Source organism: Sceloporus occidentalis, unplaced genomic scaffold (genome assembly GCF_023333645.1).
Source record: "Sceloporus occidentalis isolate IW3139 unplaced genomic scaffold, rSceOcc1.0.p SCAF_2, whole genome shotgun sequence".
Classification (NCBI taxonomy): Eukaryota; Metazoa; Chordata; class Lepidosauria; order Squamata; family Phrynosomatidae; genus Sceloporus; species Sceloporus occidentalis.
The window spans coordinates 184,086,950-184,113,594 of NW_028316982.1; the positions used below are offsets into that span (position 1 = coordinate 184,086,950).

A 26,645-nucleotide genomic window follows, 5' to 3' on the forward strand; every position below is an offset into this window, starting at 1 on the left:
AGAAAAACAAAAAGAAAAATGAGAGAACAGTATACAAGCATGTACAAATTTATAGAATTGTGCTTGAGTAGGATGTAAACTGTGGTCAAGACTGAGAGGGAAAACTGGAGGAAGGTACAGTAATTCACACACTGCAACATTTCAAAACCTGTTTCAGCATCAGTCTCCAAACTGCTCCTGAATACAGGAATGAACTACAAGGACATATTAGAAAAATGGGATTGGTGGGATGGATCTGTGGAGCATGCAGCAAATCACCCCTGATCCAATTGGTACAGTCTTTCTCTCAAATGACAACAATCCTGCTATATTGACACTACAGAATATGTTCTATTTTTAAATCAAGGGTGGGGAACCTTTTAAAGGAAAGTTTCAAGAGCCAAATTGCCCTCCAGGCAAGGACATCATGACATTGTACCAGCAATGGTCAATGCCACCCCAATCTGACATATGTTCCCCTACTAAGACATTCACCACACACACACAAACAGGCCCAGAAATCATTCTCTCTTGCTTGCTTGTTCACACATGTACAAATTTCACAAACCTGTCCCTGACTCCCAAATCTGCTCCTCCCCCCATGCAAGAATTCATTTTTATAAAAGTTTTATTTACATCAGCAGAGGCTTCTTTAAAGGCCCTTTACAGCATATGATAATTTTTCTAGAGGGGGACTCACAACATACTTGGGGATAGCTAGCCCTCCCTTTCCAGCTGCATCCTTCCAAAAATACATCTTGCACAGCCATTATTTTTGTTGTTGTTGTTGTTAAAAAGACTTCATTGGCATCAATGAACACTTTAAAAAGCATCATAGAGGGTCAGTAACTGCTCTTAATCTTGATCAGCAGTTAACCCAAAATAAGAGACTTTCCTCATGTGGAAAGACAAGGATAGGGCCTGGGAAGAAACCAGGAGGTGGGATTGGAGCACCCACCCCATGGGTCATTTTCAGCTTGCTTGCCACTGGTTTCCAATGCCCACTTTAACTCATGTTGGCAATAATTTTTTAAAATAAAGTTGATGAAATGTGCTCTTAAATATTTTTTAGAAATCACCCAGGCACTGAACAAATGGAAAGTCTGGGTACCAACACAATACTCTCCTCAGTGAGCACAGAAAAAGTCAGCACAGGATAAAGCTCAAAAGAGGCATTTGGAGAGCATAAAAAAGAAATTGAAAAGACCTACCTCTGCAGGTGACAATGCCAGTAGGGCTGGAAGGAGAGATAAGGCAGCATGAGGGAAAAATAAGAAGACAATACTTAAAGCAGGGACTTGCAAGATTTTAAAATGAACGTAAAACTTGTGGAAATTAAGGTTATTCATTTGACAGTAAGGATTGCACTGTATTGAGTGTCTAACTGTGAATATAAACAAAAGTGGAGAATAAAATGTATTTTCATTTGAGCATGTTTATGGGAATCAACACAAGAAGCAGCTGTACGGTCTTACAAGTGAAGCACACATTTTCTAGAATTCCATAAATCTGCCTTGTACATTTTTAGTTTGTTGTAGTTTCTTAGTGTCTAATCTACATATACAAATGCACACACTCCACCCCATCCCCATTTACAATGAGCACTCATGCATTTGCTTTTAATTTATAGAGTGGGTTGTCTATTTGTCTAGGTTTTCTGAAAGTGTCTAAAAAGTAATCCTGCAACCAGAATCCATCAACTACAGGTACCCTCACTATCACTTTATTCTTGTTTGGTTGCTGTAAAAGTCAGTGATCTTACAGCTGGGAGTAAACTCTTTGAAAGTCACAAGTTGTACTGCTTTGCCCATATATTTTTTAAGGGAAAGATCAAACATTTAAATTAGCTGTGGAAAATTTTCTTTCTCAAATGTCCCACCAACTAATGTAAGGACAAGCTACCACGGTATAGTGGTTTGATTGCTGGACTAGGATTTTGGGGGACCAAGATTTGAATTCCTGTTCACTGGGTGATTTTGGGCAGGTCTCACTGCCTGAGTCTAAGAGGAAGGCAATAGTAAATCTCCCCTGAATAAAGCTTAGGGTGACCATAAGTTGACACAACTACAACAATGTAAGGACACTCTGAACTGAACTTCTTGATAAGGGAAGCTCAGTGGCAGCTGGGGGCTCCTACATTGGGGAGGGGGAGGGCTGTGAATTCTCTCTGACATTTAGCATGGGCATTCAAGGAATTTCTTCAAGGTGCTGAACCCATTTTGGGGGTCAGCATTTGGCACTTTAAATAGCTCCTCTAAAGTTCAGGCTACAAACTGGAGCAAAGCGTGCCTCATTGGCATAGAAGGCATCAGCATCAACTGGGGAATATACCCTCAGGAAAAAACACTTCCAGATCAGGCATTCTTTGCAGGAATTTTGAAAAACTGACGATGTTTAATAGGATAGCTTATTTATTTCTATTTCATCTTTTTCATAATAAGCCCTATTTAGCCCTAAATAGGGCTTGTGTTCCATGTCAGGAGGAAGGTGGGAATTTAAATAAAATAATGAATGAAATCCAATACAATAAAATATAATACAATAAAGGCTTGCATGCCTTTAGTGACTTGTGATGGTGTAAGTTGGAATTACACTGTCACAACTCACGTTTGCAGCTGTTGCAGAGGTCAGAATTCCATCCCAGCATCACAAAGACTGAAATACCTCCAACCTTACCTTGTAAGCAGCATAGTCCCCCACCCCTCCAAAAAGCAAAACATAACTATGGACATTTGTGTGTTGTTAAAAGGCATGTAGATCAGCTGGGAGATATCCAGCTATTTCCTTGTAGCTGGATGCACAGCAAGGCTACTATCTACAAGGACTTCCCAAAGACCCTCTGAAGTCCTTGCAAATGCCCGTTACATCACATCCAGCTACAGGAAACAAGCCAGATGCAGCTCAATTAGTCCCCCTTTTATCCAGCAGCATAGAAATGGCACACTGGCGAGCTGTGCTGCTTACAAGGTGAGTTTTTGAGGGTAAATATCAGAAGTTATAGTTACAGAGACATAGCTATATGATACATGTATGCCTCTCCATGCAGAATCTAGCACTACTTATTACGTGATAGCATTTTTTCAAAGCAGTTACCCACCCAAGCCCTTTTCTATCTGATGCTGCAAAACATTACAGCAAAGTTCCATGTCCCAGGTCACTGCTTTAGTTTTCCAGCCATAACACAAATGGGAAAGAAATGGGTTTCCTATATTTCACTTTTTAAATAATACCAATGGGCTCCTTGTATTCCATTTATATAATCACAAAGTGTTATCAACCACATCCCGAATGAGGTGAAATACACATGGAACAAGTGGGTGCCTTTGGGCCTTTGAAGATGGAGATAAAATACAAAAGGTGAACAGCACGTGCAATTATATTTATGTTTAAAAAATTGTACACCACTTTGCAAATGACTTTCAGGTGAATAGGTTTTGTAGTAGTGATGGGAGATACTGAGGGGAGGAAATGGGAGTTGTTTCTAACTCTTCTAAAAATATTCTTGATCTTTTACTGAAAAGGGGAGGCAAAAAGAAAAGTAGCTGCCAAAATGAAAAAGAAAAGTAGTTTGACACAAAAAAGCACACCTGTTCTCAAAGAAGGCTGCAAGGCTAATTATTAGAATATCAAGGATGAAGGACAAAGAGGTATGTGGAGTCCTTCAGCCTTTCTTTTAAAAATACATCTTTAAAAAGCAGAAGAACAAGGGAACCACAGAATCACCACAGGACACACAAGAACCAATAAAGCACAGTTACTTGAGTGCAGAGAAGGCTGGTGGTTCCCATGCTAGTAGGATAGTAAATCCAATTTCAGGGTTTAGTCAGAAATTTAAAGATGCTGCACCTATTTTTGGGATAGGCTGAATACCTTTTATGTTAAGACTATAACTGAGGGTGGATTCACTGATCGGTTTGCACTGAAGTCTTCAATTATCATACCTTAAGTGGATTTAGGTAGCTAGGAGACAAAGATGTCTCATCTGAAATGCCAAAGCTGCCCAAGGACTGACATATGCTGGAAGGGACACACATCTATGTCCCACTAGTCACTAGTGGGATCAGTACATTATGTCAGGACCTGGGACAGCCCCTATCTGGTGTAGCATCCTCACCAAGGAACGCCCTCTGTTTGGAGGGCACCAATGCTGGCCTCATTCTGATACCCTGTTAAAACACATGCTTTTAATTTGGGGAAAGATAATGATACAGTTGGCCCTCCGTATCCACGGATTCTTTCAGCATGGTTTCAAGCATCCACAGCTTGAAAATATTCTCCAAAAATATAAATTCCAAAAAGTAGACCTTGATTTGTCATTTTATAATAAAGAGCACTATTTTACTGTGGCATTGTATTTAATGGAACATGAGCACTCAAGGATTTTGGTATCCACAGCGGAACCAAACAGATATCAAGGACCCACTGTATTTTCCATACCTGTACATTTGTACGTACAGGTTTTAACTTGTTCTGAACAGTTAAACTTTTAAGTATGATTTAGACTGTTTACATTTTTCAAATAGTCTAAATTCATTTTATTTGGATGTTGTCCTAAATCTGATATGGGTCAGATTGTGTGTGTGTGTGTGTGTGTGTGTGTGACACAAACCAACACAAAGCTTCCTCATATGTAGCAGATGGGTGTGTGTGGCCCATGGTGTCACATACGGACAGCTTGCTGCTGATGAAAAGAAGATCAGCAGCCACAGCTAATCCCTGACTAGAAGGGATGTCTGAATTTGCTATTCTTCCCTTCCCCCTTCCATGCAGGTGGCTGGCTTTGTTGATTCTCTCCCTCCTTGTGAAACATTCTTTAGTACAGATGTCTCTCCAACCTGGCTGACTTCGAGTGAATTTGCTATAGCTACTGTCATCCTAGCCAGCAAGGCCATTGAAAAATGCTGGTTGAGAGGATGGGAATTGAAATCCATCCTTGTACACCAAGAAAGCATCAAATTGAGAAAGTCTGATTTCATCTATCCTAAGGCCCTTTCACACTACGCAGTTACAGCATTATGATTCCACTTGAATTGTCATATCACTGGGGGCCCTGATTGAGAATACTGAATCCCATGCTAAAAGAGCAAATCTCAGAATTCCATAGGCAGAACTAAGGAGTTTATCATACATGAGGGTTTCTGTCATGCTCCTGTCGCCCAAATGTCATCAAACTGCGACAGGAGCCTCCTGATGGGATCACTCATGGTGCTACGCTTCTGTTTTCATCATGGAAGCGTGTGATTAAACTCCTATATTAGTTAAAATGGAATCATAGAGCTATAATTGTGTAGTGTGAAAAGGCCCTTAGAGTAGCAACAGAAAGGTAATTTGTATAGAGAAACCAGAAATGATCTCAATACCAACCTAACAAATACATGCAGTTCTAATAAAAGATTCTAACATTTGCTCATCTGTATCTATATTCAATACTGTCAGATTTAACTGAGGGAGAACAGATATTTCATCTGATTGCAGATTTAAGAGGAGTAATAACAGTTCTTGTTAGTCTGCAAGAGATGCTGCATCTGACAAAATTTCCTCTTCCAAAAACAACTATTAAATGTATAGCACTTTATTTTCAACTGTTCTCAATGATGAGTGCTTTTCCATGGAAATTTTTAAAAAAGATTTAATATCATAGGCATGATATGCAAACTATAGTCAATTAAGGAGTTTATTGCATTGTAAAAAAATGTGATTTACCTCCTCCAAATTGAAGTCTCTTCCAGGATGCAGCTGGGTTCTATCACACACACTTTGCCTCTGATGCTGCATCCCGCCTAAAGCCCGGCTAGAATCTGCGGTCAGATGGCCCTCTGATGGCCAATTTGCAAAGCTGGGAGTTTTGTGACTTTGCAAATTGGCCAGTTGAGGGTGGTTTTTAGCTCAATTTTAGGTGGGATGCAGCCAGGAGGTGGCATTGGCATTAAAGTGCATGTGATAGCACCCATTTTCAACCTGAAAGAGACTTCAGTTCGGAGGAGGTAAGTCATTTTTTTTTTTACAATGCAATAGACTCCTAAGGTGAGTAAAGAAAAGGTAAATCCTAACAAGGAATTAAAAGTAAGGTACCAATGCAAACTCCCCCCCCCCCCCCCAAATTTAGTGGAGTTCGCTTCAGCCGTATCCTTGCAGAAATTGGGATAATGGGATGAACTAGTTTTGCTTTGTGGATTTTCTACATTCTTTAGTCACTAGGTGGCATTAGATGTTTTTTCAATATCTGGGTGGACTCGGGTGTTTACTACTAGTGTTGTCTTCTTGTAAGAAAGAAACTATAGCATTATTGTCTAGTTTTCCAACTGGTGGGTCATTAAACCTTCCAGGTCCCGCACTGGGTTTATCCACTAAAGCCAGGCCAAGTCTCCCCAGGGTCAAATGGAGGTTAAAGGGCTGTAGACATATATCCCTTTCAGTCCACAAAGCCACTGTAAGACCTGGATGAGCGCTGTGGCAATCCCCTGGGCTTTTCCTGCTTGAAAAATGGGCAGCTATCCTCAGAGCCAAAACAGGAAAGCATGTGAGCTAGGGAATGGGAAAGAGAACCCCCTTTTTAAAATTCTATTTTTTGTCTGTTATTCCCCCCCCCCCCAAAAAAAAAGGCTTTACTCTTCCAAATTAATTGGCCATTTGTTTTCCCTCTGACAATGCCCTTAAATCAGGGGTTGACAATTTTCCACCTTGAGCCCCCCTCTTCAGTGTCCCCCCCCCCCCCGAGCCTGCCAATTTCTTCTTTAAAATTGCAGCTGGAAGTGATGTCGTATCATTTTTTGTTGCCATCTTGAAAGAGAAACCGAGGAAATATAAAGTATTTCAGAGGGTGAGGGTTCTGGGGGCTTGTGGGGGGAGAGTTGAATGTTTGCAGGCATTTTGAAGGGGCTGAGTACAATTTTCAGGAGATTTTCTGCCTGAAAATTGTGCAGTTTTTTCCCCCAAATGTGGAGAGTTCAAGGGACTTTGGTGGAGAGGGAGATCAGGAGATGGAAAAATGGGACCACCTTACATAATAGTTTATTGGTTCTGGCTACAGGGAAATGGAGAGCCAGCACGGCAGAGTGGTTTGAGCCTATGACTATTACTCTGGAGACCAGGATTTGACTATCCACTTGGCCATGGAAACCCAGTGGGTGACCTTGGGCAAATCACTTTCTCTCAGCCACAAGGAAAGGCAAGGGCAACCCCCCTCTGAAAAAAATCTTGCTAAGAAAACTCTGTGATAGGTTTGCCCTAGGGTAGCCATAAGTTGGAAAACACTCGAAAGCACACACAATAGCAACAACACGGGAAAACAACAACCCTGTTTTAATTCCAAGCAATATTCACCGTGGACTATGCCGGCTAGGGCTGCTGGGAGTTGCAGTTGAACATCATTCAGAGTCTGGCATAATTCCCATCTCTGCCACACTACATTGAAGAACCTGTGGCCAGACTACAAGTCCAAACACCTCTGAACATTGATCCTATTAGCTGGGGCTGATAGTAGTTGCTACCCAATAACTCTGGAGGATCTCAGGTCCACCACCTATATCTGTTGTTATGCTTTTCATATGTACTGATACATTCATGCTTTTTTTCTTTTCATACCGACTGGAACATTCACAGGAGGTCTTTGGAGATGGATCCCCTGGAGGAAAAAAAATCCTGTGGTGAAATTTGCTTCAGCAGGGATGTTATAACATGAACCTTCTCTCAGATCAAAACTAGTTAATCACGGGTTGGTGGTATAAATTAGCTACACCCAGCAGGAGAGTCAAATACATGTTCCAATCACAAGTCACACTAATTAGCCAAGGAAAGAAGACCTCCGGCAAATTGACACTTTCTCAGTCAATTCGGGATTGGGGGGTGGAGGCTGCTTTTTCCACAAGAAGAGCCAGAAAAAACACACATGAAGAGAGAAAAAGAGCACCTAGCCCTGCCAGGAGAAATGCTAAAAATATCCCAGCGTCTGATAAAAGGGGGTCAGGACCTGAAGAGTGGCTAATGTGGTGCTGTAAGGTTACGTGCTTAGCATCGACAGCCTCCGCTGTTTAAAATCTAGAGGACATGCCTCAATTAGATTATAAAATATAGGTCAGATGGAGAGCCTGGGTAATTTATAATTGCCTCCATCACACAGAACAGCCCTACAGGCAAGTGGTCTAGAATGCCCTCTGTCTCTTGACCTCTAGAATTGCCTTGACACCAATTAGGCAGCAAACGGAGATGCACTAAAACTCAAAAACTACAGAAATTTGGTGTTTACAACTGTACTCCGTGAATTATTAGCTTACCTGGGGTTTGACACCAGAGTTTGGAAATATTCTTTTTCAGACTACAATTCCCAGAATCTCACATGGCCATGATGGTAGGGAGATACTGAGATTTATAGGTTTTTGTTGTTTTAAAACTAACAACAATAATTCTCTGGAAACCATTGTGGATTCAGTCCCTGTTTAGTCATATTTAACTAATTTGTTGTTGTTGTTGTTGTTGTTGTTGTTGTTGTGTGCTTTCATGTCATTTCTGAATTATGGAGACTCTAAGGTAAACTTATCATGGGATTAGGATAAGGTGGAAGATGCTTTTTCACCAGGTTTCTTTGGCAAGATTTGTTCAGAGGAGGTTTACTTTTGCCTACATCTGAGGCTGAGAAATCACACAGTTGGTTTCTATGACTCAGAGAGGATTCAAATTCAATCTCCAAAGTTGTACTCCAACACTCAAACCACTATAACATGCTGGCTCTTGGCAACTAATTTAGGTCCCATTAATTTCAATAGGTTTATGTGAAGGGTGAATTGCAGTAGTCTGGATCTAGTCCAATGCCATTAATGTTAAGTAGTGAGGAGGTAAGTTTAAATATACTTACAAATTATATTATTATAGGAAATTAGATCAAAGAAAATTTTCTAAGTGATTTAGCAATACATTTGACAATCTTGTACTAGCCAATCAGTTTTGTGATTGTCTACATTATTTTTATTCAGATATACCTTATGTCATTATAAAATTAAAAATGGACTAGTATTACATTACAGAAACATTAAACAACATTACATTTCCATTTTGAGGTCACAGAAATCTGAGCAACCCCTGACCGAAGGGAACTTATAAGACAAATATTTGCTGCAGAACAGTATGGAGATAATTATGAGAAAGCAGTGATAAGGTACTCAGTTCTCAGTAATAAATTGGAGAAGTTGTGCCCTAAATACATGGCATGAACTGTGCCCGTTGTACATGAAATATATCCTGAGAAAACCAGTTGGTGCAGATGCATCCTTGCAGATTCAGAAATAAAATCACACCGTGATTGTAACCTGAGGCATGAACATGAACAGCAGGTTTCTTGATTCAGTTTTGATGATCTCACTTCTCAAAAAATGGCTTCTCTTTCTAATGAGAGCTATTTTTAGATGTCCTTTCTAATGGGAGCCATAACCATGCACACACTTATTTGCCCTTCTGTATACTTGGAAAATTGTGGAGCACAGTTTCTAACCTTTGATAACTGTTAACAAGAAAATTGAGAGGCAATCTCCCTGATTAAGTGTGTGTGTGTGTGTGTGTGAAAATAGGTTCAATCCAGATTTACTCATACTCACTGCAGACACGTTGAAATGAATGGGACTTAATGAATTTCGCTGGCTATTCAGTGTGTATGATGAGTAAATCCAGATCCCAATTCAGCATTTCCTATTTCTAAACTAGGGCAGTTTTCAGCTAAAAAGCAAGTGAGAAGTTAATTATTTTGCATTACACATTCAAACCTGCAGATAAACTGTGCACATGTCCATATATATGCCATGCTACGTGCAGGACATTAGAGGACATGGGCAAAAACATGTCAGACAGTTATAGACCAATTCCCTCCATTCTTGAAAGATTTGTGACCACAGTCCAGTCTACAGAGCAAAGATGAGAATTGTATGGCCAAAGGCTGCATATGGGAGCAGGGGTCTGGAATAGCAATTGTGATCCCATTGACCTCCTCCCAAATTGGTCCTAATAGTGGATTTTGACTCAAACCCCACCACCACCAAACCCACACCTTGCAGTGAAAAAAATTTCAGGGGATTAAATTGCCACAGGTAGCTTCTCACTCTCAAACAGCCAAAAAGACATCAAATAACTCAAGAAGTGTCTGGAAGTGATTTGGAGATGATATCTGATCCTTCAGAACTCTGGAGGAGTCCAAAATTGGTCAGTGTTGACTTCCAGGCTCTGAAATGTATCCTGCTTTGCTATAGAGAATAGTAGTACGATTATCACATATCACCAAACCCCATGAACATACCACAAAATGGGTGTAACAACAATGGGCTACTCAGCAGGACGGATAACCCACAGACCTACAGTGGGGTTGTAATAATAATGAAAGTTGTTATCACAACTAAGGTCTTACTTATGCAAACATATGTCCTGTCAGGTTTATGTTATCCTTATATTTCTAGGGACTCCATCCAAATATTGTGAAAATTGGCATAAAGCAGCATCATATGAGCAAAACAAGCTGTACTCATTTGGGCTACCAGCTGTCCCAGGAAATCTCTCTTTCAGAGCAGTGCAGAGAAGCTGAGTCTGGTAGCTGGACTCTTAACAGGAGCATCCACAGAGATCAGTCTAAACCTCTTGCAGATTAGCTGGAGGTGCATCTGTCTGTGTACATTACAACAAATAAATACATATCGGATTTCTTGGGAGGAGGGGACACAAGGACACACACACGAAGCTCAACTAGGAAAAGAATGGAGAGTAGATTGTGTGTTTGCAAATACCTATCAAGCCTACCAAAATTATATCATGCAGCACGTCTTAGCTACATTTTTGGAGTAAAACTAGCTGTAAGGATTCAGATTTTAGAAAGAAAAGGAGAAGAAAATAAGGGAAACGTAGTTACTGCTGCTTGTTAATTAGGTTCCAAACTAGTCTGTACAAAATCATAAGCAAGCAATGCTACCTATATTGAAAATTTGATCTGGTAACACCTTTGAGATGAATTAGGAAGAGGCATTTCTAGCATAAGCAGTTTATTTAATCAGAAAGCTTAAACTAGATTTTTTTTCCCCTGTTCATCTAAAAGATGCCATCAGAGCATTTATGTCTGTTTATGCAAATTATGGTTTAAGGCCTCAGACTATGATGGGCCTCTAAATATCACCGGGGGGGGGGGGGATATGTTGAACTTCAAGTTTTAGATATTAGTTTTGAACTATTTTTAATTTGATCATCGAAAAGTCATGAGGACCTCAATATGTGATATGCATACCCAACCCTGCTACACCGAGTATCTCAGGGATAAAACAGTGCCAAGGATCACACTGGGATGTACTGGGGCAGCATTTCACTTGGCCAAGCAAGTTCATAGGCAGATGAGATGACAGATCATAATTCACTCAACTGAGACCTTAATTGAACTAAATTGCACTAATAAACTTTCTTCCTGCATATTTTGGGGAATATTTCATATATTTTGCTTCTTCTTTTATGAACAAAAAATTAACAAAGTCTCTCTGTTGTGTCTGAATTCCTCTACTTCCTCAATTTATTCAATCCTAGGAAAGTTGAGCTGTGGTATAGAAAGTTGTATTGCATTGCATTGCATTGCATTTAAATATGAGCATACATTTCTTCTCTTGAGCTTATCTGTTTCCAAATTGTGTTACAGGAATATTTGTATAATCATGCACAGCACGCACAAAAAAAATACTGTGAATGCCTCTTCAGAACCCATTTTTTTGGTCACTTAATCTACTCTGGGTTTTGCAATACTCAGAAATTTCAAGGCCCAGCTTTTATAATTCTTTCATTCATATTACCTCATATAGGTAATTAATCATGTTCATAATTCAGCTATTCAGAGAACACATTTTTAATCTCCTTCCTCCACTGCAATTGTGGATTTAAACCCATTACCTTAAGGCAACCCACAATCATATCAGAAACATATTTTTACATTTTGACTCCTCATTTCCAATTTTCTCAAGCCAGTTTCTCTCTTTATTACAGCCACATACTTGAAAGGAACTGGGCACTGCAAAAGGATCTAAGGGTCCTTTGACAGCAGACATTTATAGCACTATGATTCCACTCTAAGTACAAATCCCAGGATTCCATAGGATGTTGCCATGGCAGCTAAAGTGGTGTTATGATGGCATATGGAAGGCTCTTAAGAACCAGTATGTAAAAAAAGATTAGGACTTTTGAGAAAATCATTCCAAATTATTGTTTTGACTTATTTTGCATGAACGGAAGTTCCATTGTGTAAATATCCATAGGACTGCCACTTTAAGCATCCTACCAACCACAGTGCACATTATTAGACAATATTTTACAATATTGTTTTACAACAAGTTAATTTGGTCTTGGCAGTTAATTACATTCACACTGAAGTTTTCTTGCAGGAAGAAAAAGAGCCTCGGTGCAACACATACTACTGGTTAATGTATGGCATTATAAAACTCCATAAATAAAAGAATTAATCAGAGGAGGAAAGCCAGGAAAAGGTTCCTCTCTGAGCTGCGTGCCGAATTGAAAAGAACGTCTAAGCAGGTTACTCCAAAGAACAAGATAATTGCTCTCAGCTTATGTGAATGACCTGACAGTACCTCTTGGGATGCTAAGTTAAACTGATTATCTTTATATAAAGGAATGGATGGGATTTAAAAAATATATATTGAATCACTGTAATAAAGGACTAGCATGCTAAGGGAGAAATGTGAGGCATAAGATACTTTAGAAATGAATAATAGAAAAAGAAATATAGGGGCAGAAATTATAGTATTTCTGAGCACAGTATAATCATTTCTGCATTCTTCAAACACATCGATAACCAAACAGAGCAATACTAGAGTCACAGTAATATAGAGAAAGAATCAGAATGAACACAGGAATATCCACATCCAAATTCTTTGACAGACCATGACATTTGTTCACAGAGAAAGTGTTTCCCTAATAAAGGAAGCAAAGCAAAGATGTTAAGATGGCAGATAATTAAGGAACATAATAGTCAAAGTAATGAATGACTGAGATGAGACATCCCCCCCCCAAAAAAAATATTACATTTCATCTACACTAAATGATATTGCTTAAGAATTATGAATTCTGAGTAAATCAGAGACAGACATTCCAACCATACAAAGATTAACACTATGACCTCCAGAACACATACGCCAGGTTGGTTTATCTATACCCCAGAGAAGAATTGTAAAAGCTATACAAAGCACCAGACTTGTTATAAATTCTAGAATAAAATAGACTTACCCAGACCTTTATTTTAATAACTGAATATGTCAAACCTAGATCTGAGTAAGAGAATATTTTAATTCAGAGATTTGGAGAAGATAAATCTAAATCTACCAGTAGATCTTTGAATGACTTGTGAAACACCAAAGATTTCTGAATTGTTTAAATGTTAGCAGGTTTTTTTTTTAACATTTAACATTATAAGCCACAGAATGGTGACATGAAGTAGGGCCTTCTCTGTGGCTGCTCCCAGGTTCTTGTACTCCCATCATAGGGAAGCTAGAAAGGCTTCCTCCTTACAAGCTGTCTCGTGGCAAGAAAATATTATTATTATTATTATTATTATTATTGTTGTTGTTGTTGCTGTTGTTGTTATTGTTGTTGTTGTAGGTTTTTGAGGTTTTGAAAGAATGGGCTGTACTGCTTTTAATGTTTTAACTGTACTGTACCATTAAACTACTTTTAAAACCATTTAAAACTATGTTTTAATTTTTAAAATGTTGTTCATAGTTTAATTCCATTTTAATGTTGAACTTTTATATATTTTAATTGTATTTTAATTGTAAGCTACCTTCATGAATCCCAGTTTTGGGGGTAAGTGGGGTGCAGCGCCGCCTAAATTTACAGCGCTTTATAAATAAACATTAATAACAACAACAATTATTCCCTCCCTGAATTACTCTCCTTAAATGAAGACAGCTTAGAATAATTCTTAATGGATTCCTGAGAAAACAGGCAAGTCAAGATTTTGTTGGACAGATGAATGAAGTTACTGTAGGCAGCAGTGACAAATGCGGTAGCACTGGGAAGCGTCAAATGGCCATGAGTGCAGGGTAACCAGACACCCCCTTTTCCAGGACATGTCTTACATTTTAATCTTTTGTCCAGGAGGAATTTCAAAAAGTCCTCCACTTTCAGCATGACTAAAAAGCATGAATTTATATTTCTATTAGTGTTTTTAGCTTTTATTTGGTAATGTCATACATTTTTCTTGAATGTTCTACATTTTGCAGTGCCTTCTCCTTTTTTACAGTTATGACAGATGCAGCAGTGACAGGGCAAGGTGTGTTTGTGTGGAAGAAGCAAAGAAAGCCATTCATGTCAGGAGAGAAAGCTGTCCTGTTGTCTTCAAAGGTTTCTCTTTCTTCCCCAGCCACTATGGTGCACCATTGTGAAAAACACACTACATCAATGTAACAGTGTTTCTATTTTATAAAGCACCGACATGGTTCCACTGCTATCAGTCAGCATTTAATTCCATGAAGCTTCATTTATCTCTGCTAAATTTAAAAACCCAAAAACCTATAGAATGGTTGAGAATATTTTTTTTAAGTCCATAGACAGACAAAAATATAGCAAGCTCTGGTTGGTGATTCCTGAGGCTCTAGTAAAAAGCAAAGTAAATCTGGCTCCCCTGGTTTTATTATTCTGTCCTCTATAGTGATTACGTGATTGGCTTTACAGAAATCTTTTCTGATTTTCAAAGTGGTCCCAGAAGGGCCTGGGGAAACTAGAAAATAATGTGAAGGAAATGTGCATGTGCTATCAGAAATCCCAACTGGTCTTTGGCTAACGATAAATTGGGTGATCATTCATACAGCCCTGCAAATCCTCTTAATAGTATCTCTGTTTTTAAAGATGTTGACTGGGGTCCAAAGAACTGTCCAACTAGTTCCACAAACTCTCTTGCTTTCCATGGCACAATGCTTTTGAAATTCAGAGAAGTTCAAAAGCAGCTTGTGTTATGGCATGGAAACCTAACTGTAGCATAGTAGAGACAGCTGTGTGGACTATAGACCTTTCAAATCCCATCCTGGAAACACATGATTTGCCTTTACATGCAATTATTTTTAAAAAGATAAGCAACTGTGATGAGTCCAATGAGTTCTGATATTGGAACCTACCAGGGACTACACCAGGTGCCAAAAATCCCTCCCCCCCCCCCCCCCATTTGAAGGGATTGGGAGCTCACTTTTGGTTTTGAAAAATGAGTATGGGATTATTTTTAATCAGTTCAGGAGTAGGCTACAACTACTTTTAAAAATGAAGTGTTGCTTCTAGTGAGGAATAATAATAATAATAATTGTTGTTGTTGTTGTTGTTATTTAGCCTGTAAATGAGCGTTCCGGGAAATTTGAATGGATGAGGTCACAAAAATAACTTTGCAGATTATCACATGGGGAAAATCAGGGGATTAAAAAGGCATTTTACTGGGAAACTCACGCAATTGCAGTGAAGAGCTAAAAGGACTTATCCTGGGAAGAACCAGGAATGCTCCAGCAACAAATCATTCACAGAATTTCCCGACAACTGGTTTGTTGCCGGAGCATTCCTGGGTTCTTCCCAGGTTAAGACCTCTCAGACCACGATGTGTGATTGCATGACTTTCCTGGGAAAATGCCTTTTTAATCCCCTGATTTCCCCCTGTGTGATAGTCTCCACAGAGAGTCAAACAAAGCTCTAGGGTAACATATTGCCCAGCCCTGCAGTAGAAGGTTAACATCTCTTGCAAGGGCAAACAACCTTTTCTCTGGCCCAGCAGCACCTGGATGGATGTCTACAAATGTCTGTTCCTCATTTGGAGAATGCAAATAAAATTCATCTGGACACATGATGGAGCAGAGAAGATAAATAATTCAAATGTCCAAAGACACGAGCAGTGCTTACCTTTAAACCAGAAAAGAAGGCACAGAATCACACTTCTTAGCTTGAAATGCATCTTTGTTTTCTTTCCCCTTTCAACAATGGCTTACACTTAGTGTGTGGCACTGCTTTCTGGAAAGCACTAAGATTAACTTACGCATAGTCTCCTTAAGCACCTTACTCTCATTTAGCTTAGGGGGTTTACGCAAGACAGCCGCTAATTTACTATAGTAAGCTAAACTATGTTTTGAAGGAAATACCATGGGTATTTAAACATTTTTAAATGATACTGGCATAAAGAAACATTATATACCTTTGTATACGTAGGTCTACAGCTTTTACCTTTCTTGCACCTTCCTTTAGAAACACTCTGCTGAAGATATATACAAGAACTGAAATTTTAATGCACTGAGCTGAGAAGTCTAAAGCTTGATAATAAACTGAAACCTGAATGCTGATCAAAGACCTAACATCAGAATGTGATTCCAGAATGTGATTTTGTGACCCATTGCATAATTCTTTGTTCCAAAGGCACAAAGACCTGGCTTTAATTCTGTATGGTTTCTCGTTTTGAAATCATTGGTTAGCCTTAGATAAATATTTGTTTTAAAAAAAAACAGATTATATCTTCTTGTCACAAATAATTCCAGATGGGGAAAATAGGCTTTATCAATGGCACATACTTTCCTCTTTTTTCTTTCTTTTCTCTCCTTAGATTTGTATAATTATGATGCAGTTCATAACTGTATCGTGTACATTCAGTCATTTCACAAATTCAGGCAGCTTATTTGGTTGAGAGCCTGTGTGGTGTAGTGGTTTGAACATTGGACTATGACTGTGGAGATGAGGGTTTGAATCCACATTCAGCATGGAAACTCACTGGGTGACTTTGGGCAAGTCACACTCTTTCAGCCTCCGAGGCAGGCAAAATCAACCCATCTCTGAAGAAACCTTGCTGAGAAAATCCCCTAATAAGTTTGCATTAGGGCTGCCATTAATCAAAAATGTCTTGAAGACACACGACAACAAAGGAGCTGGGCATGTACAGCCTTTTGAAGAGAAAATTGAGGAATGACATGATTTTACTCATTAAATATCTCCAGGGATGTTGCAGAAAGGACAGGGCAGGCCTATCCTATGCTGCCCCTGAGGGTAGGACCAGGTCTAATGGTTTGAAGGTACGGGAGGTTAGATTTCTATTGAATATTAGAAGGAACATCTTGACAGAAACAGCAGTTAAGCAACAAAATCAACTGCCTAGAAAGATAGTGGGGTCTCCTTCTCCAGAACTCTTCAAAAAGAGGCTGCACAGCTACCTGCTGGGGCTGTTTTAGATGAAGACACTAAACTGAGCAGGCCCTTCCAACTCTATGATTCTATGAAATATCTTGGAGGTCAGATATATATATATATATATATATGCATTTATCTTCGTATCCCATTCACAAAAAAGAATATAAAGACTCCTGCTGAACCAGGCTAATAACCCATATAGTGCAACCAACCAATTGCTGATGTAAAACTCAGAACTAGAGTACAATAACATAAGCAGCTCTTCAGTAAATGACACTAAGAGCCATATTCCCATCTTGACTAATAGCCATTGCATTCCACCAATCGTCATTTAAAGATGGTGTTCAAGTCACTATATTTTGCAGTAAATTCCATGGCTTGGCTGTGTGCTATGCAAGTAAGTATTTCCTCTTATCTGGAAATCCTTAATATCCTGCCACACATCTTCACGGAATGACCCCAGTAGCCAACCACATGAAACAGTAGCCAATCACATGTCAATGGGAAAGCCAAAGCTCCTGTGCATGGTTACTCCGAAATTAATCTGTCTGTCCTGTGCAAACTAGAAAAACCTCCATCATATATTTATTGTGTCTCTAACAGAGGGGCAAATATACAGCTCTCCAGACATTGCAGAATGACAAGATCTGTTGGGAGTTGCAGTTCAGCCATGGCTAGATAAAGGTGAATTGGGAGCAATTATAGACACAGGGCCTTCTTTCTGCACATGTGTGAGCTATTCTTGGAATGGTGATGTAGTGAAAATGAATGAAGAATAAATAAATGAAGTACAATATACAATAGGCAGCAGCACAAAAATCTTCATGTGTAAATTCATTTGCAGCTTCAGTGAGACAAACATCCTGCTCCCACACATTTTTAGTCAGTTGCCCAGGCAACAAAGAGCTGGCACATGAGATGTTAAGTCCACCTCATGCTTGTGTGTGTCTGTGTGTGTGATTTCTTGGTAATAGTTAAGGTTGGAATTCCCTTCCTTTCTCCACAACCAAAGCCACCCCAGATATTTCACTGAAAAGCTGCAGACCCCCTCTCACCCAAGTTATTCCATGGCTGGTGGAGAGGGAGAGCATCGGAGAAGTGACTAGCTATGTCCTTGTACCCAGATGTGAAATGATTACATCCACCACTGAGACCTTTGGCAGATCCCAGTGGACCCCAGCAAGTGATGCAGTCATTCTCCATTTGGCTACTGGACACAGCCAGAGACCTCAAACAATGGCCAACAGCTCAACAGTAAGTCCAGGGCTGCTGAATAGCCAGCTGTAGTGTAGTTCCACAGGCAGATGTTCCATGCTAAACTGCGCCATACAGGATTCCTGCCATGATACTGTTAACAGCAGCATCAGGAGATTCAAGAAGTGATGGGGGAAGCTGAAGCAAGCCATACTGTTTTCTTTCAGCAGTGGGCCCCAGCCATTGAGGGGCCCTGAGCAATTGCCCTGGGTCCAGCAGCATCTGGAGGGCCACACGTTGCTCATACCTGGTGTAGTGGTCAGTGTTGGACTAGGACTCTTGGAGACTGAAGGTGGAATCCCTGCTTAGCCATAGAAATCCAAGGTGACCCTGGTCAACTCAGCCTCAGAGGAAGGCAATATCAACCCCCCTCTGAACAAACCTTGCCCAGAAAACCTAGGATAGGCTCACCATAGGTTGAAGACAACTTGAAGACACATAATAAAACATGTAAATCATGTGTTTCCACCATGGTTAGGCCATGGGAGTTCATGGTTAGGCCAAGAGAATCAGAATGTAAGGGAAAGTGACTGCCCCAAGTCTCCTAGGGAGATTTTTTGTGCCTTAGTAGGAAATAGAGCCTGGACCTCCAGACCCCAGTCCAACCTTCTAACCAATGGACCACCTTAGCTCTGTTTTTAGGCTTCTTTTCTCCAGTTGCTAAGGAACTTTATGCCTCCGAGGAAGCAGACCAGGTCTACCAAAGCTTATGCTACAAATCCTTTGTCAGGGTTAGTTTCAAAGGTGCTACAAGATGCCTTTCCATACTGATCTTCCAAACTAACACGGCTATGTCTCTTTTTCAAAGGCGAGTTGTTTGTTGCTAACTGCCTGCTAGTCAGCCTCAACGCATGGCAACCCTGTGTATGAGATCTCTCCAAGACTGGAATCAAACCGTTATAGTGCAATACTCAAACCACTACCCTCCACCTTTCCTAGCATTATTGTCTTTCCCAATGAGCCATGCCTCTCTTGATGTGGCCGAAGTATGAAGGCCAGTAGCCGCCAAGCCCTCTGGGCAATATTTTATATTTATAGGACTCCAACCTTACCAAAGCTGGGTGCTTATTGGGAATGACTCCAGAGGGGAAGCACTCTGCACTCTGCACATGCTCAGAGGCACAACTGATCTCTAGTGTCACATGTATTTCAGGGGGTGGGGAGGGAAGGGCTCCCTGTCCTGAAGTCAGTGACTCCTGCTCAAAGAGGCAAAATCTCTTTCAGCCTTGAATAGGCCAAATAATAATAATAATAATAATAATAATGTGCTTCTCTATCATCTCTGCAAAAAAAAAATGCCATCAGGAGGATGGAGGTGGAAGACTAGAGTCACGTCTGTCCCTTGTGGATTGGAAGGCATTGCCTGGAATGATCATTTAAAATCATTTAAAAATAAAGTAAAATAAATTATCTTATTAACAAAGTTCTGTGTGGTCTGTAGAACTAGTGACTCCCCCCATCCTCCTTCCAGGAATAGAGGTGTATTTAGGGTTGCCATATCCCGCCAGGGGGCGGGACAATCCCGGTTTGGGCGGTGCCGTCCCAGTCCCGGTCCGGTCTGGCGCCCAAACCGGGATGGCCCCACCCACTGCGGCCACCTCAGCCCCCGCGGGGGCTCCAAGGCCTTGCTGAGGCCTGGGAGGGCTCTCCGCGGTCGGAGCTCCAGCCGTGGAGACGCTCCCTCCCAGGCCCCAGCGAGGCCTTGGAGGCGGCTCCGCGGTTGGAGCTCTGGCCGTGGGGTCCTCCAAGGCTTCCGCGAGGCCAGGGAGGAGGAGGAGGCTGCTTCCCACCGCGGCAATCACCACGTTGAGGAGCAGCCTTCGCCTCCTTCCCGGTCTGGGAGCCAGGCCCAGGCTTGCTCCTAAGCCGGGGAGGAAGCGGAGACTGCTCCCATCGCGGCGATCGCCACGATGGGAGCTAGCCTCTGCCTCCTTCCCGGCCTGGGAGCCAGGCCCAGGCTTGCTCCTAAGCCGGGGAGGAAGCGGAGATTGCTCCCATCGCGGCAATCGCCGCAATGGGAGCCGGCCTCTGCCTCCTTCCCAGCCTGGGAACCAGGCCCAGGCTTGCTCCTAAGCCGGGGAGGAAGCGGAGATTGCTCCCATCGCGGCAATCGCCACAATGTGAGCCGGCCTCTGCCTCCTTCCCGGCCTGGGAACCAGGCCCAGGCTTGCTCCTAAGCCGGGGAGGAAGCGGAGACTGCTCCCATTGCGGGGATCGCCACGATGGGAGCCGGCCTTTGCCTCCTTCCCGGCCTGGGAGGAAGCCTGGGCCGGCGATCGCGGAGCCCTGGAAGGCCTCGCCGGGGGCTTGGGAGACACTGTCTCCCAAGGCCCTGGCGAAGCCTTCAAGCGGCTCCACAATCGCGGAGTCCTCCAAGGCCTCACTGGGGCCTGCAAGATGCTGTCTCCCAGGCCCCAGCGAGGCATTGGGCAATGTTTTAAAATGTAGGACCTTTTTTTTTTAATTTCCTGGCCACTAATTTTTTTTTAAAAAAGGTCCTACATTTTAAAACATTGTCCTACATTTGTCCCAGTTTGGAGGTCCTCGGGGATGGCAACCCTAGGTGTATTCAATGAAAGAGTGAATACCCAGCAGGGCACAAAGGCATGATAGGAAAGCAGCTTCATTTAGGCAGTGAAGGGTTCCTCTCCTGATGATGATGATGATGATGTAATGATGCTAGTGATTGAGTGATTGTGATGGTAATAATGGCGACTATGATGATGACGACGATGATGGAGATGGTGATTTCCTTGGCAGCCCCAGGAAGGAAAAAAAGGAGGTCCCCTCAGGGGTCTCCCGGCTGCCATGTCCTCCCATTCAGAGGGCCCCTTGGAGGAGAACGCTTGGATTTGGGCCCAGGGGAGCTTCTCTTGAGCTTTGGGGATGGAAATAAAGAAAGAAGGCAATACAGGTGATCCTCCACAAACCATAGATTCGTTATCCAAGGATTCAACCATCCAGGGCTTGAAAATATGCCAAAAAGATATAAATTCCAAAAAGCAAACCTTGATTTTGCTGTTGGATAGAGGGGCAGGGTGACAAGGTGTCCTCCTTTCCCAGGACACATCGTCCATTTCAGCTTTCTGTCCAGGAGGAACGTCAAAATGTCCTTCATTTTGAGCATGACTAAGAAGCAGGATTTTATGATAAGAATGTTTTGAACTTTGATTTGGTCATGTCCCCCATTTTTCTTGACTGCCCTACATTTTGCAGTGCTTTTGTCCTTCTTTGCAGTTATGGCATCTGCTCATCCTGTATAAGGGCCACCATTTCACTTTGCCATTGCACAGAATGGGACTTGAGCATCCTTGGATTCTGGTACCCAGGAGGGATCCTGGAGCAAAACTCCAGCAATACCAAGGACCTTAAGGACAATGTTTGGGTTGGTTGGGTGACAGTGGATAGCATCCTAAGTATTATACAAGGCATGTCACTCCCTCACATACATGGGTCTCACAAATAGGGGATATACATGTGTGCGATTGTATGTATATGTATATCTTGCATCTATGTAACAACCTATCTGTATCACTATATTGGCCAGTATTCAACTCTAAAGCTGTAAATGTATCAATTCCTCCAGAAAACATATACAGAGGGGCCATGTGGGCCATATAGCAAAGTACAATAACATCCAGAATCCACAAAACCATGATACCTCCATTGGGCCTGTAAAAGTATCATGGTTTTGTGGATTTGGGATATTATTGCACTCTTGCTATGTTATTGTACAGTGGACTTTCCATATTCACTGGTGTTAGCGGTGCAGGACCCCCATAGAAGTGGGAAAACCACAATTTTTTTTTTTAAAAAATCACTATTTTATTTTACCTGAGAGAACACCTTTCTAGAAATCTCTAGGTTCTCCAGGGCTATTCTATGGTCAACATCTGCCAAAGGTTGACCATAGACCTGCGCAGGGGGAACTACAAATATCTAGAGAAGTGACCTCTCTAGGGATCTCTAGGTCCTTCAGTATGGCTTTCAATAGAAGTTGACCACAGAGTCACACTGGAGGCCCTAGAAATTTCTAGGGAGAACATATCAGTCAAAATCGTGAATAATCAAATCCACAAAAGACAAAGCCGCAAATGTGGAGGGTCGACTGTACTTGCTTTGGATGTTATTGTACAGTACTTTGCTTTTGGGCCAATAAAGGTATCACAGTTTTATGCATTTTGGATGTTATTGTACTTTATTAATACAGGATTACCTTAGATTACTTCAGTTGATATACCAACTGCGTCCTTACCTGGACAAAAAGGACCTGGAAGCAGTGGTACTTGCACTGGTAATCTCTCGTCTGTAATGCACTCTACATGGGGCTACCTTTGTATCAAGTTCGGAAACTTCAATCGGTTCAAAATGCGGCTGCCAGGTTGGTCACCAGTTCATCTAGGTTTGACCATATAACACCTATTTTAAAATCTCTTTACTGGCTCCCAATCAGCTTCCGAGAGCAGTACAAAGTGTTGGTTATTACCTTTAAAGCCCTACATGGCTTGGGCCTGGGTTACCTGCGGGAACGCCTCTCCCTACACAATCTGCCCCACACTCTTAGAATAACAGGGAAGAACGTATTAGAGCATGTTCCAACTAGGCTCATATCGACCTCTCAAAGAGCTTTCACAGCGGCCGCTCCAAAACTATGGAATGACCTCCCGGAAAAGATCCATCTTATTACCTCCTTGGACTCTTTTAAGAGGGCACTTAAGGCGGATCTCTTCCGGTGAGCTTATCCACCCGACCTGTTGTAATAACATCATCATACCACTGGACAAATTGATGCATTACAACTTGATGGACTTAGTTTTATACTAATTGTATTATTCTGTTGATGTATTTTAAATGTATTTTACTCTGATGTATTTGTTTTAACTGACTGTAATCCCACCTCGATCCACTTGGGAGAGGCGGGAAAATATAAACCATTATTATTATTATTATTATTATTATTAGTCACTATTCCACCTGGACAGCTGTTCACAGTATTATCCCAGGCAATGCCTTCCAGCCCACCAGGCACAGACATGACTCTAGCCTTCTGCCTCCATCCTCCTCTTCTGATGGCATTCCTTTGCCAGAGATGATAGAAAAGCAAATTATTATTTATTTTTATTATTATTTGGCCTATTTGAGATCAAAAGAGATTTTGTCCCTTTAAGCAGGAGCCACTGAACCCAGGACCGGGACCCCTTCCATCCGCACCTCTGAAATACACGCAACACTGGTGATCAGTTGTGCCTCTGAGCATGTGCAGAGTGCCCCCCCCCCCAGCCATTCCCAATAAGCACCCAGCTTTGGTAAGGTTGGAGTCTTATAAATATAAAATATTGCCCAGAGGGATTGACAGCATCACCTGCCTGCCAGGCGTCTTCTTGTGCCTCATTTATTTACCTGTTTGTTTTTTATTTACAGGGTTTGAAGCTCCCTTCCAGATCTCACTGCCCTAAAAGACAGCTTATGATTATGAGTTCACAAAATGCACCAAAAATGCACCATTAAGAGTGCATCTACTGTAGCTCCATCATATGGAATCCTGGGATTTGTAGTTTTATATGTTTTATTTGTAGCTTTCCCTGCCAAAGCACGCTGGTGCTTCACAAAACTACAGAGCCCAGGATTCTGTAGGATGGAGCCATGGCAGTTAAAGTGGTGTCAAACTGCGTTGTTTCTACAGTGCAGATGCGTTCACAAAATACACCAAAATGAACTACTAGAAGATCACAAGATACCTCAAAATGCACAATTGAATTACAAAATACCCCAAAATGCACCACTAGGAGATTACAAAAACAAATACATAAATGCACCACTAGGATGTCATAAAAAAACACTAAAATGCATTATTAGTAGTTACAAAATACACCAAAAATGCACCACTAGATCACAAAATGCACAAAAATGCACGACTAGGAGATCACAAAACCAGGATTGAATCTATTTTAGCAGTAGCTGCTGCACATAATTTATCCTTATTTATTTACTTTAACCAGTTAGATCATTTGGCTGAAAACAGTTAAGGGGAGGAAAAATAAAAATAAAAGCCACCAATATGTGTGGATTTCCAGAAGATTGGTGCAACCAAAGCCATGCAGTCTCTTAGAGCAACCTAAAAGCCAGCCATTCCCTGCCAAAACTGTGATCCATGTCAGCCATTTGGAAACTCCCCCAGTTTTGGGGAGGGTGTCTTTTAACACGTGTCTCCTGTAACGCGATTAAACAGGGAATGAGAGGGAAATGCAGGCATTTTCTTTCCCTGGGTGGGTCCCTCCACACTGCGGCACTTAAAGCGGTCTCAAACCGGATTATCTCTGCAGTCTGTGTGCAGCCTTGCAGGGTACCTTTGCAGAGTGGGGAATGGAATGCAATGCAATTAGAAAATGCCCAGGAATTAAAAAGGCACGCAGGTCATGCATGGTTCCACTGGGGCTCGAACCCAGGACCTTCTGCGTGTAAAGCAGACGTGATAACCACTACACTATGGAACCATCCCCTTCCCAGCCAATCTCTTTCTGCTCCGGCTGGAGCGCCTCCCCCCATTGGTCCCTCCTCTGCCCTGACGTCATAATGAGGGCATCACCAAAAGAGGCAATCAGCTGAAAGCAGCTGGAGAGGATGCTCAGGGGGAAATCATCATCATCATCATAATCATCAGGGATCCTCATTAGGATGCACAAGGTGTATCAAGGTGCACAACTGGGGGAATTACTTTCCCAGGGCAGGCTCCTCCTGGCAAAGCTGCTTTTTTAAAGCTCCAAATTCCGCCTCCTCCTCCATAGTTTTGGACACCCATATGTCCTCCCTACGAAGGAGGACAGGGCTTCACAAATGGAGGACCTTCCAGGGGAAAATGGAGGACGTGGCCAAAGAAAAAGCTCAAATCACTAGGAATGTAAATCCCTGCTTCTTAGGAATGCTCCAAATGGAGGACATTGGGGGGTGGATTCCTTCTGGACACGAGGCTGCCATGGAAAAGGAAGACCTCTGTGTGCACCCAGCACACCAGAATCTATGCACCCCAATGCACATTGTTTCATTTGTGGGAAACACACACACACACAATGCCACACCACAGATCTGCCTGCATTTTTTTTTCTTGTTTGCATCAGAGTCAGAAATGAGATTATTCTTGTTCTATATCATTAGAAAGTAAGAAGGAATGGTTGTTGTTGCTGTTGTTGTGTGCCTTTGAGTAATATGTGTGTGTGTGTTTTAAAGGCAGTGTAGGGTCCTCCCAGCCAAAATACAAAAAAAACATGCTTGTTTCCAATGTGTACAGTATATGTGTGTGCTTGTGTGTATACGCAATCTAGGCTCCTCCCAGCCAAAAAATAAAACATTCTAGCATGTTGGAAACAAGCATGTTTTTGAAGCATGCTTCAGGAGACAGACTACTGCCTGTATTGCAACAGTAGAAAATTAAAGTTGCAACAGTGCAGCATTTCAGATCTGGAGCAGCCCCTGCTCCTTTAGTGCATTGCAGAGGCTTATTGAGATGGACTCTAGTAACCTGCCTTGTCTCCCACTAGGAAAGCAGGAGTGCAGACCCCTCCTCAGGCCTGTTTTATTGATGGGATTCCCCCCCCCCCCCAGCTATTTACATTGAACAGATACATCCTCAGGTCTCTGGATGTGGACCATGGATGCCCAAATCTGAAGCAACAAACAAATTGATCTTTTCAGCAGACTCTACAGATGGCAGCAGGAACATCCTGGAAGGCTACAATTGCAATATTTTGCTGTTGCATTTTAAATCAGACTTATTCCACACCGAGAGCTAGAAAGCTATTGGAAACAAAACTGGATTATTGTTATTTTCCCCCACCAGAATGATTGATTACCTCCTGAACTAGAATGGCGGTTTGTACCACCTAGTGGCAAGGAAGAAATCCGTGTCATCAAACTCCACAAAAAGAATTCTGCACACACAGCTAAGGCTGCATCTACATTGCACGATTAATGCAGTTTGATGCTTCTGCAACTGTCATTGTGCCATCCTATGGAATCTTGCAATCTGTAGTTTGTTGTGACACCAGAGCTTTCTGACAGAGGAGGCTAAACATCCCACAAAACTACAAATCACAGAATTCAATAGCACTGAGCCAGGGCAGTTAAAGCAGTGTCAAACTGCATTCATTCTGCTGTGCAGATGCGGCCTTAGTGCTTCACCCACATAAAAAATTAGGAGTGTAGGTGGTATCCTCTCAACTACTTTAGAAATTTTATAAACACTGGACACAGTG

General features: G+C 41.7%; 1 protein-coding gene and 1 non-coding gene across 2 annotated transcripts in view; both read right to left on the reverse strand.

The window, feature by feature from the left end:
* Positions 1–15,973, reverse strand: part of RS1 (retinoschisin 1) — a 28,074-nt gene extending 12,101 nt beyond the window's left edge. Inside the window, exons 1-2 of the mRNA XM_089511698.1 lie at positions 15,874–15,973; positions 1,191–1,216 (exon numbers count right to left, since the gene is read on the reverse strand). Of these exons, the coding sequence (XP_089367824.1) occupies positions 1,191–1,216; positions 15,874–15,925 (78 nt within the window). The 5' untranslated portion in view covers positions 15,926–15,973. The remainder of the gene's footprint in view (positions 1–1,190; positions 1,217–15,873) is intronic.
* Positions 15,974–24,817: 8,844 nt separating this feature from the next.
* Positions 24,818–24,890, reverse strand: TRNAV-UAC (transfer RNA valine (anticodon UAC)). The gene has a single exon. It is a non-coding gene; the product is annotated as a tRNA-Val (tRNA).
* Positions 24,891–26,645: the final 1,755 nt, after the last annotated feature.